Here is a 13647-nt window from a genome sequence, read left to right as displayed (position 1 = left end):
GTTTAAAAGAAAAAAAAAAAAGGAATGACAAACACCAGAAATCGTTAAAAGGTAGTGAAATTGGACTTCCCTGGTGGCACAGTGGTTAAGAATCCACCCGTCAATGCAGGGGACACGGGTTCGAGCCCTGGTCCAGGAAGATCCCACATGCCGTGGAGCAACTAAGCCCATGCGCCACAACTACTGAGCCTGCGCTCTAGAGCCCACGAGCCACAACTACTGAGCCTGCATGCCACAACTACTGAAGTCTGCGCGCCTAGAGCCTGTGCTCCTCAACAAGAGAAGCCACCGCAGTGAGAAGCCTGCACACGGCAATGAAGAGCAGTCCCCGCTCACCGCAACTAGAGAAAGCCCGCGTGTAGCAACAAAGACCCAACGCTGCCAAAAATAAATAAATAAATAAATTCTATAAAAAGATTCAAAATAAAGATTAAAAAAAAAAAGAAGCCGGACAAACAAGAATGCACATTGTATAATTTCATTTATGCAAACTAACGAGTGGTGACAGAAACAGATCAGAAGTGGCTTGGAGATAGGATGAGAGGGGTAGAGAAAAGGTACCATAAAGGTGTACCAGAAAAGTCTGGGGAGATAAACATATTCACTATCTTAATTATGGTGATAGTTTCACAGATATATACACATGTCCAAACTCATCAAATTGTGCACTTTATTGTATGTCAACTACATTGACATGTATCAATGCCATATTGACACTGTCAATAAAGTATGACATATTGTATACCACAAAGATTTTTTTTTTTAGTTAGAAAAGAGTAATAGCTGAAATAAATTTAAATACTTCTATTATGTTAAACACTATAGGAGTTTCTAATAATTTTTAAAATTATTTATTTATTTTTAGGTGCACCAAGGGCATGTCATGCGGGATCTTAGTTCCTTGACCAGGGATTGAACCCATGTCCCCTACAGTGGAAGCGTGGCATCTTAACCACTGGACCACCAGGGAAGTCCCCTGATAATGTCTTAATACACACTCACCCTTTATTGCTCCCCTTGGAGGATGCTAAGGAACCAACTCATTATTTTGAAAACAAAGGGAGAGAACCAAGTATTTCTCTTTCCTATATGATTAGTAATTCAGGAAAACAAAAAACTTGTTGAGGAAAAGCTCCTCTTTAGAGTGACCTGCTAGTTAATAAAAGCAGAAGGAATGATAAAATGATCACTGCAACTCCTGGTAAAGTAATGGATCTAGGCAATGACCATCAAAGGTTACTAAGCTTGAGGTGAAAAACTGATGGGTGTTGACTAGAGGCTTGATATTAAGGAACTGTTAACTTTTTAAGGTATGATAATACAGGCATGACTTGGAGATATCGCAGGTTGAGTTCCAGACCACCACAATGAAGTGAGTCACACGAATTTTTTGGTTTCCCAGTGCATGTAAAGTTATGTTTACACTATACTGCAGTATATTATAGGAAGTGCCCAAAAACATTATGCCTAAAAAATACAATGTATATCTTAATTTAAAAATACTTTATTGCTGGGGCTTCCCTGGCGGTCCAGTGGTTAAGACTCTGTGCTTCCAATGCACGGGCACAGGTTCGGTCCCTGGTCAGGGGAACTAAAAGATCCTGCATGCTGCGTAGTGCGGCCGAAACAAAACAAAACAAAACAAAGCTTTATTGCTAAAAAATGTTCACCATCACTTGAGCCTTCAGCGAGTCATAATCTTTTTTCAATAACAAAAAAAAGTAACATCACTGATTACAGATCACCATAACAAATACAATTATAATGAAAAAGTTTGAAACGTGAAAACTACCAAAATGTGACATAGAGATACGAACTGAGCAACTGCTATTAGAAAAATGATGCCAACACACTTGATGCAGGGCTGCCACAAACTTTCAATTTATTAAACACATACACACACACAATATCTGTGAAGCATGATAAAGCAAAGTGCAATAAAACAAGGTATGCCTGTACTACTCTGGTAAGCCTTTATCTTTCAGAGATACATACTGAAGCATTTATAAATGAAATAATTTGATGTCTGGGATTTACTTCAAAGTAATTCAGGGCATTATTTAACTTCTGTCTAAAGCAGCGGTCCCCAACCTTTTTGGCACCAGGGACCGAAGACTATTTTTCCACGGACTGGGGCAGGGGGGGACGATGGTTCAGGTGGTAATGCAAGCAACAGGGAGCGGTAGGGAGTGGCAGATGAAGCTTCGCTCGCTCGCTCACTCGCCCACCGCTCACCTCCTGCTGTGTGGCCTGGTTCCTAACAGGCCACGGGCCAGTATTGGTCTGCAACCCAGGGGTTGGGGACCCCTGGTCTAAAGGACACCCTGCAACACTGCTTGTAGTACAGATCTGGTGGTGATGAATTTTTTCAGTTTTTGTATGCCTGAACACAGCTTTGTTTCACCATAGTTTTTGAAAAATATTTTTACCAGCTACAGAATTTAAAGTTGACAGTCTCTTTCTTTGAGTAATTTAAAGATGTTTTGCTGCTGTCTTCTGGCTTGTATTATACACTATTAATGAGAAATCTGATGTCAACTTTATCTTTGTTCTTCTTTATATAACACGATTGTTTTCTCTGGATGTTCTTAAGACTTTCTCTTTATGACTGGTTATAAGTAGTTTGGCTATACCATGCCATAGTGTAGTTTTCTTCATGCCTTTTGGGGCTGGAATTCACTGAGTTTCTTGGATCAGTGGGTTTATAGTTTTCAATAATTATGAAAAGTTTTTAGCCATTATTTCTTCAAACATTTTTTTCTCTTCCATCCTCTCTCCTCTCCTTCAGGGACCCAAACCATGTATTAGGTTTCTTATAAGTTGTCCCATCACTCACTGATGTCTGCTTTTCCGTGTGTGCGCGTGCGTGTGCATGCGTGCACATGCGTGTATTCTTCTCTTTTTCATTTTGGATAGTTTCTAGTCTTATCCCTTGAAGTTCATTAATCTTCTCTTCTGCAATTTCCAATTTACCATTGATCCTATGTGTGTATTTTTGTTCTGACATCGTAGTTTTTCTCTAGAAGTTCAATTTGAGTCATTTTTCTATCTTCTATGCCTCTACTTAATGTTTTGAACATAATACAGTTATTTGACTGTTCTCCTGATTAATGATCATGTTCTCCTACTTCTTTGTACACCTGGTAATCTTTGTTGGATGCCAGACATTGTCAATTTGACTTAGTTGGGTACTGGATATTTTTGCATTCCTATAAATTTTCTTGGGCATTGTTCTGATATGTAGCTAAGTAATATGGAAACAGTTTGATCTTCTTGGATCTTGCTTTTATGATTTGCTAGGTAGGTCTGAAGCAGTACTAAGTCTATGGCTAACTAATCTCCACTACTGAGGCAAGACTCTCTTGAATACCTAATGCCCCAAGAATTATTCCAGTCTGGCTAGGGGAACAGGCACTATTCTTAGCCCTATATAAGTGCCAGGCACTGTTCCCTCTAATCCATTTGGGTATTTCTCCAGCCTTGGGTAGTTTCCTCAAACATATGTGATCAGTACATGCTGAATATTCAAGGAAATCCTTTGAAGATCTTCAGTTCTCTATGTATAAAGGTCTGTCCTTTCTGGTATTCCATCCTATGAACTCCATTTGTTTTGGTGTCCCAGGACTCAGCTCTGTCTCAACTCAGGCAATCTATGGGCTCTGCCTTTTCCCCTTCCCTGTGTTGAAACTTGGAAACTCTCAGGCAGCAAGCTGAGGCAAGTTGTAGAGCTCACCTCATTTGTTTCCCATCTCTAGAGATTACTGTCATTGAATGCTTGATGTCTGTTTTTTTGTTTTGTTTTTAATTGAGGTATAGCTGATTCACAATATTGTATTATTTTCAGGTATATAGCGAAGTGGTTTAAAGATAGATCATTTTCCATTATAGGTTATTACAAGATACTGAATGTTGTTCCTTGTGTTATACAGTAAATTCTTGTTGCTTATCTATTTTATGTATAGTAGTTTGTGAACCCGATACTTCTAATTTATCCCTCCCCTACCTCCCTTTCCCCTTTGGTGACCATAAGTTTGTTTTCTATGTTTGAGTCTATTTCTCTTTTGTATATAGATTCATTTGGATTATATTTTAGATTTCACATAAGTGATATCATATATTTGTCTTTTTTTTTCTGTCTGATTTACTCAACTTAACTATGATTTTCTACAGGTCCATCCATGTTCCCACAAATGGCAATATTTCATTCTTTTTATGGCTGAGTAATATTCCATTGTGCGTGTGTGCGTGTGTGTGCGTGTGTGTGTGTGTGTGCATGCGTATGTGGCCATCTGTATGTCTTCTTCAGAGAAATGTTTATTTAAGTCTTCTGCCCATTTTTTGATTGGGGTTTTTTGGGGTTGTTTTTGATGTTGAGCTGTATGAGCTGTTTATATATTTTGGAAATTAAGCCCTTGTTGGCCACATTGTTTGCAAATATTTTCTCCCATTATGTAGGCTGTCTTTTTTTGTTGTTTATGGTTTCCTTTGCCATGCAAAAGCTTATAAGTTTGATTAGGTTCCATTTATTTCTGCTTTTCTTTCTTTTGCTTTGGGAGACTGACCTAAGAAAACTTTGGTATGATTTATATCAGAGAATGTTTTGTCTATGTTCTCTTCTAGGAGTTTTATGGTATCATGTCTTATATGTAGCCATTGTGAGTTTACTTTTGTATATGGTGTGAGGGGACTGTTCTAACTTCACTGATTTATCAATACATGAGGCTGTCCAGCTTTCCCAACACCACTTGTTGAACAGAATTTCTTTTCTCCATTGTATATTCTTGCCTCCTTTGTCGAAGATTAATTTACCATAGGTGTGTTGGTTTACTTCTGGGCTCTCTATTCTCTATTTATCCATGCCCGTTTTTGTGCCAATACCACACTGCTCTGATTAGCTTTGTAGTACTGTCTAAAGTCTGGGAGGGTTATGCCTCCAGCTTTGTTCTTTTTCCTCAGGATTGCTTTGGCAATTCTGGGTCTTTTATGGTTCCATATAAATTTTAAGATTTCTAGTTCTGTGAAAAATGTCATGAGTAATTTGATATGGATCTCATTAAGTCTGTAGATTGCTTTGGGTAGTACGGCCATTTTAACTATACTAATTCTTCCAATCCAAGAGCATGGGATATCTTTCCATTTCATTGAATCATCTTCAATTTCCTTCGTCAATGTTTTATAGTTCTCAAGGTATACGTCTTTCACCTCCTTGGTCAGGTTTATTCCTAGGTTTTTTTTTTTTTGGACACTATTTTAAAAGAGATTTTTTTTTTACTCTCTCTTTCTGATATTGCGTTGTTAGTGCAATGAAATGCCAACAGATTTCTGTATTTTAATCCTGTATTCTGCTACCTTGCTGAATTCATTTATTAGTTCTAAAAGTTTTTGTGTGGAGTTTTTAGGGTTTTCTATATAGGGTATATCATATATCATCTGCATATAATGACAGTTTTACCTCTTCCCATCCAATCTGGATACCTTTTATTTCTTTTTCTTGACTGACTGATGTGGCTAGGACTATATATAATGAATCCCTAGTGATATTACCAATTCAAATTTATATAACTTCTTTGATTTTACATTTCCATATTTTAAGCTAAAAAAATCCAGGTTCCTAGTATTAAATACATAAATACTTATTTGCTCTATTCATATATAAGAATATATAGTTTCAGAATAAATATCAATCCTATATGATTACAAAAAGCAGTTAAAGATTTGTTTATACTTTTTTGTCCTTACGATATATCCCAATATAGATAATTAATCATACTGCCATATTTTAAAGTTTATTAAATAATTCCTTTCTATGTAGTTTAACCACAACAAGCATGATACACAGTAAGCGTCCTTTAATTACTTTTATTTTTAAGGATAGCCTCCCTCATGTTGATTTAGTTTTGTTTTACAATTACTTAAAACATTTACATGACTCAAAAATCAAACCTAATCACTAAAATTACATCTACTGGTAATGCAAAATTTATATTCACAGGCAGGGTCCTTAATATGGTATGATGGAATTTAAAATCAAACACAATACTATTTACATCACAAAGATGACAAGAAAAGAAGTTAAGAAATTACCTAAGACTACAGCTATGCAACAAGCCCACAGGATAAACAATACCGACTGGAGCAAGAGCACAACAAATATAAGATGAAGGTCTCTAGAGTAAAGAAATAGAACTGAAATTATCTGAGAAGTTTAACCAAGTAGAAAATCAGACAAAAGTAATTTAAAAGAACTGTAGGAAAGAGAAGACAGCCAGGAATTAGAAGAAAGCCAAGCAGTTAAAAAATGAGACAATTAACCCCAGGAAAAAACAAAGTATTAAGAAAGGAAATGTAGGGCTTCCCTGGTGGCGCAGTGGTGGAGAGTCCGCCTGCGGATGCAGGGGACACAGGTTCATGCCCTGGTCCAGGAAGATCCCACATGCCGCGGAGCGGCTGGGCCCATGAGCCATGGCCGTTGAGCCTGCGCGTCCGGAGCCGGTGCTCCGCAAAGGGAGAGGCCACAACAGTGAGAGGCCCGTGTACCACAAAAAAAAGAAAAGAAAAGAAAAGAAATGTAACCACAGTATACTATTCAGCTCAGCAGTGAATTCTTACATATTGTAATGTAACTCTACACTAGGAAGATACACAGGTAAGGGAAAAGAGTGGTTTAAGAGCTTAAATCCTCACCTACTATAACAGAACATCAATAGATAATACTTTAAATTGATAAAGGCATATAACATACACATATTACTCAGAAATGTAGCAGTATAAACCACGTTGAATAGCTGAGAGGTTGAAAGTGGTTTACTTGGGAATGAGACCAAGAACACTGCTGGTCTGGTTTCAAGTATTTTAGGACTATTTAATTTTTTCAACTATGTACATGTATTATTCAGAGAAAAATAGGTTGGTTTGTTTTCATCTGCTTCTTTGACCAGTTTTATTAAGAAATAACTGACATACATCACTATATAAGTTCAAGGTATACAGCATGATGGTGTGATTTACGTATATTGTGAAGTGACTACCACAACAGGTTCAGCTAACATCCATCTTCTCATATAGATACAATAGAAAGAAAGAAAAAAAATTATTCATCTTTCCTATATATATCATACACCAGTGTTAGCTACAGTCATGTTGTACATTACCTCCCTCATACTTATTTATCTTATAACTGGAAGTTTGTACCTTTGGACCACCTTCCTCCAATTCTCCCTCCCCCAATCTTTTTCTATGAGCTTGGGTATCATTGTTTTTTGTTTTTAGATTCCACATACAAGCATGTGTCTTTCTCTGTCTGGCTTATCTCACTCCACATAATGCCTTCAAAGTCCATCCTTGTTGTCTCAAAAAAATAGGTTGTAAAAAAGACAAAAACGGCCAAAATAATCATGATTTGTATACCATGTACACACTACATGTTGACTGAAATTGTAAACAAGTTATTCAGTGGGAAAAGTTGGCTGCCCACAAGTTTTATCAACTTGCTTACTTCACAAAATATTTCTTGTAACTAAAAACATCAATCAAGCCTCCATTCTTTATCACTATGGTTTTTACAAATTTTTTAGCATCATTATGTTACCTACACACATTGAGTTAGCAAGAGTCTGCTTAATTCAAAATATTTTAATAGTAAATGCAAATTTCATCTTTTTATACATAAAAAATTATAAAACTGCCTCAATCAGAATGACATCAACTAGTAAAATTTTTGCCAAAAAATAAATTTTAGTTTGGTCTGCTGGTGTCAAATAAATAAAGGTCATTTATACAGTGCTGCCTAAATAACAAATATTAAGTGCTAGTCTGCTGAAAGGAAAGCTCTAAAAGATGCAGTTATCTTTTGTGTACTCGGCAGCATCAATTCCTGTACTACCCTCGAATCTAGCTGCACAGCTGGCCTAAGCCCGTGACTTTTCCAGATAGATGACTAAGCAACTGTGGAAAGATAAACAGTACCTAAATGAATCTGTATATTACTGATGTTTACTATTTTACAAATTAGGTGTGAAACAAGTACTGCTGTGATATTAAGAAGCCTGATTTGCTTTACAGTTCTCCTTACATAACATGGCACATATGAAACAACAAAATTAAGATTTTAAATAGAGCAATATTCCAGAAACTTATCACAGAAACCTATTAAAGCCCTAGCAGTTTCAGACTCATACAATGAAGATGACAGTACTTCAACTACAAATGTTTTTAGTCAGATAAGTGGGGCCATACTTGCGACCTGACAGAGCATCTGCCTTCAGGCAACTGAATATGAAAAACTTACTTTTTGTTTATATACATTTTACAATGAAGTCTAATAACATGAATTCCCTGTCACCAAGAAGAAACAGTATAAAATAAACATTGTTAATGTCAGACTGTCATTACTACATCTTCAAATGGCTTTATGCCAAATATAATGTATAAGCTAGTGGTTATATTCAGACCTATACTTGTGCTTGTGTGTGTACATACATGTATTCACATTTACATGTAAATATAAAATAATGCTGTTGTAATACCTGAAATTTACCCCCAAAATAGAAGCTAAATAAAAGCTCATGCAAAGAAAAGGTTCCACTTCGAATAAGACACAGAGATGAATAAAGATGCAACAAGAAACCAAGAGAAACTCATCCTTTTATGAATAAATGATTGCTTTCAAAGACAGTAAAGCAGAATGTTAAGAACTCATAACTTAATTTGCTGCATTTAATATAAACTCTATCACAATATTACAAACTCATTGCCCTCCCACCAATAGTAATAATGATAAAGTGATTCAAACATCTACAGCCCAAATAAAACACTGAGGTTGTAATGCACTCCTGGACTTCAAATAATTGGATTATCTAGTGCAGTGTTACCCCAAAGAACAGTGTATGTTGAATAACTCACTATAACTGTAAACTGTTTATAACAAATTGCCTTATTTCTCAGGTATGAAGGATTCTGACTCATTCACTTGCCTTTTATGGAGCTTTCATAGTGTGGGGGTCAAATGGTCCTTCCAAGCTCAAGCCCTAGCAAAAAGAGTCACCTAAGTGTTCTCCCTTTAAATTTTCTTGCCAAAAGGGATGGACCATTTGTCCTAAGTGTTTTTAGAGAAAGGTAAAGTGAAGGTGAGTCTCAGATTCCCCTGTAGACATTCTCAGGTTAAAAATGATCAAAAATCCTTGTCCTAAATGTCCTTATGAATAATACAAAATTCAGGGGTGAAAAGACTTATTCCTTGAAATTTTGTTTAAAATACTACCTAATAAAGAAACATAAAGATAGAAAGACACAAAGCAAGTACAGCAAACTGTTAATAATTACTGAACCCAAAGGGTGGGTTTATGAGGTTCATTATCCATTCTTTATTTTTGTACATGTTTATAAACTTTCAAATTAAAATTGAGAATGAAAAGCAATGTTCTGTTGGTCACTTGAGAATTCATTAATAAACACATAAAATCTTAAAGAAGTTGGAGCTCTAGAAAAATAAAACAAATAGGTCAAATTTTTTTTTTTTTTTTTTTTGCAGTACGCGGGCCTCTCACTGTTGTGGCCTCTCCCGTTGCAGAGCACAGGCTCCGGATGCACAGGCTCAGTGGCCATGGCTCACGGGCCCAGCCGCTCTGCAGCATGTGGGATCTTCCTGGACCGGGGCATGAACCCGTGTCCCCTGCATAGGCAGGCGGACTCTCAACCACTGTGCCACCAGGGAAGCCCCAAAATATTAAATAGTAGTTGGGAACATGAGAACCTGAGAGATTTCTTCATTCTTGTATTCTGCTTTTCATTACCTCCACTCCCCTACCCCTAAAACACGTTGATTTTATAGTTGGGAGGGGGATATACACCACACAAACATATATATTAAACATTGTTAAAATTAAAATACAGGACAGTGCTGTCAGGATTAAAAAGAAACATTAAGTTCTTTAAGAGAAATTAATTAAGGGTAAAGGACTTACTTGCTCTTCTCTTTTCTGCTTACGTAACTGCAGTCCTTCTTCCTCTCTCCTTCTGCGCATCTCATCAGGATTCAGGGACTTATTTTTGTAACTTTTCAGGCGAAAGTTCTCTCTTCCTGGGGTAGTCATGACTTCTACAAAAATAAGAGGGAGGGAGGGAACAGATGAGCTCAGCTGACTATAAAGAGCTCTGTTACTTCAATAGCTCAATCTTTTAAACATATATATGCTCAGACCCACCCCACAGGAATGTCAAATGGTTACTTTAACAGCTTTATTAAAGTGTACAATTCAGTGTCTTTTAGTATATTCACAATTATGTGCAAATCAACACCACTGTAAAGTTTTAAACATTTTCACCACCTCAAAAAGCTATCGTTCCTATTCGGGATACTTCATGTGAATAGAATACATGTGATCTTCTGTGCCTGGCTTCTTCAACTAAGCACAGTATTTTCAAAGTTCATCCATGTTGCAGCATATATTAGTACTTTATTCCTTTTTTCGGCTGAATAATATCATCCCATTGTATGGAGATACTCCATTATATTTATCCACTCATCAAATGATGGACATTTGGGTTCTTTCCACTTTTGGGCTATTATGCCTAGTGCTTCCATAAACACTTGTCGACAAGTTTTTATGCAGACTTATGTTTTCATTTCTCTTGGGTATATACCTATACACTCTGTTTAATCATTTCAGGAGCTGCCAGACTATTTTTCCAAAGTGGCTGCACCATTTTACATTCCTATCAGCAGTATACAAGTGTTGCCAATTTTTCCATATCCTCACCAACACCTGCTATCACAACTTTTTTTAAACTGAAATACAGCTGATTTACAATACTGTATTAGTTTCAGGTATAGAGCAAAGTATCACAACCTTTTGATTCTAGTCATTCTAGTGGGATAGATGTCTTTTAACATATTTATTTGCCAACTACATATCCTCCATAAAAAATGTCTATTCAGATTCTCTGCCCATTTTAAAACTGTGTTGTCTTTTTACCATTGAGCTGTTAAGAGTTCTTTAGATAGAAGTCCCTGTCAGATACATGATTTGTTAATATTTTCTTCCATTTTATAGGTTGTCTTTTCACTTTCTTGATGGTCAAATCTACTGTTAAAACCCTCTCATGGGGCTTCCCTGGTGGCGCAGTGGTTGGGAGTCCGCCTGCCAATGCAGGGGACACGGGTTAGAGCCCTGGTCCGGGAGGATCCCACATGCCGCGGAGCAAGTAGGCCTGTGCGCCACAGCTACTGAGCCTGCGAGCCACAACTGCTGGGCCCGCGCGCCTGGAGCCCGCGCTCCGCGGCGGGGGAGGCCACCGCAATGAGAAGGCCGTGCACCGCAATGAAGAGTAGCCCCCACTGGCCGCAGCTAGAGGGAGCCCACGCGCAGCAACGAAGACCCAATGCAGCCAAAATAAATTAATTAATTAAAAAAAAAAACCCTCTCATGAATTTTGAAGCACCAAAAGTTTTTAATTTTGATGGAATCCAAATTAACCAATTTCTTTTTCTGTTGCTCAATGCTTTTAGTGCCATACTTAGGGATTCTTAACCCTCAGTTTCCTTCTAAGAGTTCAAGAGTTCAACCTCTTACATCTAGGTTTGTCATCCATTTTGAGTTAATTTTTCTATGTGGTTTGAGGTAAAGGTCCAACTTCATTATTTTGCATGTGGCTATCAGTTGTTCCAGCACTACTGAAAAAACTATTCTTTCTCTATTGTACAGTCTTGACACTCTTGTTGAAAATCAGTCTATCACATATTTATAGTTTTATTTCTCAACTTTCGATTCTATTCCCTTGATCCATATGTGTATCCTTGTGCCAATTCCACACAATCATCTTTTTTGTAGTAAGTTTTAAAATCAGGAAGTATGAGTCCTATTTTATTCTTTTTCAAGATTGTTTTGACTCACCTTGATACACTGCTATTCCATGTGAATTTTAGAATCAGTTTGTCAATTCCTAAAAAGAGGTCAGCTGGGATTCCAATATGAACTGCACTGAATCTGTAGATCAATTTGGGGAGTATTGCCACCTTAAATGTTAAATCATCCAACCCATAAATGCAATTTTTTTTTTTACTTAGATCTTTAATTTCTTTCAACAATGTTTTGTAGTTTTCAGAGTGTTCTACACTTCTTTTGTTAAATTTACTCCTAAGGTTTTTTTTGGCAGTACGCGGGCCTCTCACTGTTGTGGCCTCTCCCGTTGTGGAGCACAGGCTCCGGATGCGCAGGCTCAGCGGCCATGGCTCACGGGCCCAGCCGCTCCGTGGCATGTGGGATCTTTCCGGACTGGGGCATGAACCCATGTCCCCAGCATTGGCAGGCGCACTCTCAACCACTGCGCCACCAGAGAAGCCCCTAAGTATTTTTTAATGCTATTGTAAATGGAATTATTTTCTTAATTTCACTTTTGGATTGTTCATGACAAATCCATATAAATACAATCGATTTTTATACATTGATTTTTGTATCCTGCAACCTTGCTGAACTGAACTTGTTTATTAATGCTATTTTATTAGTGCATTCTTTAGGATTTTCTACATACAAGATCATGTCATCTGCCAGAGATAGTTTTTTTTTGTTTGTTTTTTTAAGATGATGTTGGGGACAGGAGTTTAATAATTTATTTATTTATTTTTGCTGTGTTGGGTCTTAGTTTCTGTGTGAGGGCTTTCTCTAGTTGTGGCAAGTGGGGACCACTCTTCATCGTGGTGCGCGGGCCTCTCACTATCGTGGCCTCTCCCGTTGCGGAGCACAGGCTCCAGACGCGCAGGCTCAGTAGTTGTGGCTCGCGCACACAACCTAGCCACTCCATGGCATATGGCATATGGGGGCCTAGCCACTCCATGGCATATGGGATCCTCCCAGACCAGGGCTTGAACCCGTGTCCCCTGCATTAGCAGGCAGACTCCCAACCACTGCGCCACCAGGGAAGCCCTGCCAGAGATAGTTTTGCTTCTTTCAAAACTAGTAACCTTTTTTGTTTTAAAGTCTAATTTTTCTGATATTAGTATAGCCACTCCAGCTTCCTTTTGGTTGCTACTTGTTTATCTTTTCCCATCCTTATACTTTCAGTGTATTTGTATCTTTAAACTTGAAGTATGTCTCAGGGAATTCCCTGGCAGTCCAGTGGTTAGGACTCTGCGCTTCCACTGCAGGGGGCACGGGTTCAATCTCCGGTCAGGGAACTAAGATCCCACATTCTGAGGCGGCCAAACATACATAAATAAATAAAGTATGTCTCTTATAGAGAGCCTATAGTTGGATTCAGCCTCACAATTTCTGCCTTTTTAATTAGACTGTTTAATCAATTCATATTTAGTGTTATTACTGATATAGTTGGAGTGATGACTGCTTTTCCATTTTTCATTTTCTGTCTCATGTCTTTCATTCCTTTATTACTCTTTTACTGCTTTCTTTTGCATTGATTTTCTAATGAAGCACTTAAATTTCTTTAGTGATTTTTTTCACTGTATTTTTTTAGTTTTTTCCCCCCAGTAGTTGCTCAAGGGCTTACCACACACTTTCACTTAGAATCAGCTTCAGACTTACACTAGCTTAATTCCAATGAGATATAGAAATGTTATGCTATATAATTCTATTCCCTTCCCCCCCATTTTATCATATTGTTGTTATACATGTTAATGTTACAAATCCAACAACA

General features: G+C 37.5%; 1 protein-coding gene across 1 annotated transcript in view; it reads right to left on the bottom strand.

Moving 5' to 3' along the window:
- KPNA1 (karyopherin subunit alpha 1) overlaps window positions 1-13647 on the bottom strand; it is a 75699-nt gene that overhangs the window by 39038 nt on the left and 23014 nt on the right. The window contains exon 2 of the mRNA XM_007449704.1: window positions 9963-10096. Coding sequence (XP_007449766.1) covers window positions 9963-10091 — 129 coding nt within the window. The 5' untranslated portion in view covers window positions 10092-10096. The remainder of the gene's footprint in view (window positions 1-9962; window positions 10097-13647) is intronic.

The sequence above is a fragment of the Lipotes vexillifer genome, unplaced genomic scaffold (genome assembly GCF_000442215.2).
Source record: "Lipotes vexillifer unplaced genomic scaffold, Lipotes_vexillifer_v1.1 scaffold1378, whole genome shotgun sequence".
NCBI classification, from domain to species: domain Eukaryota; kingdom Metazoa; phylum Chordata; class Mammalia; order Artiodactyla; family Lipotidae; genus Lipotes; species Lipotes vexillifer.
Note: the sequence above shows the minus strand (reverse complement) of the source record. Positions and strands in the feature narration are given on the sequence as shown.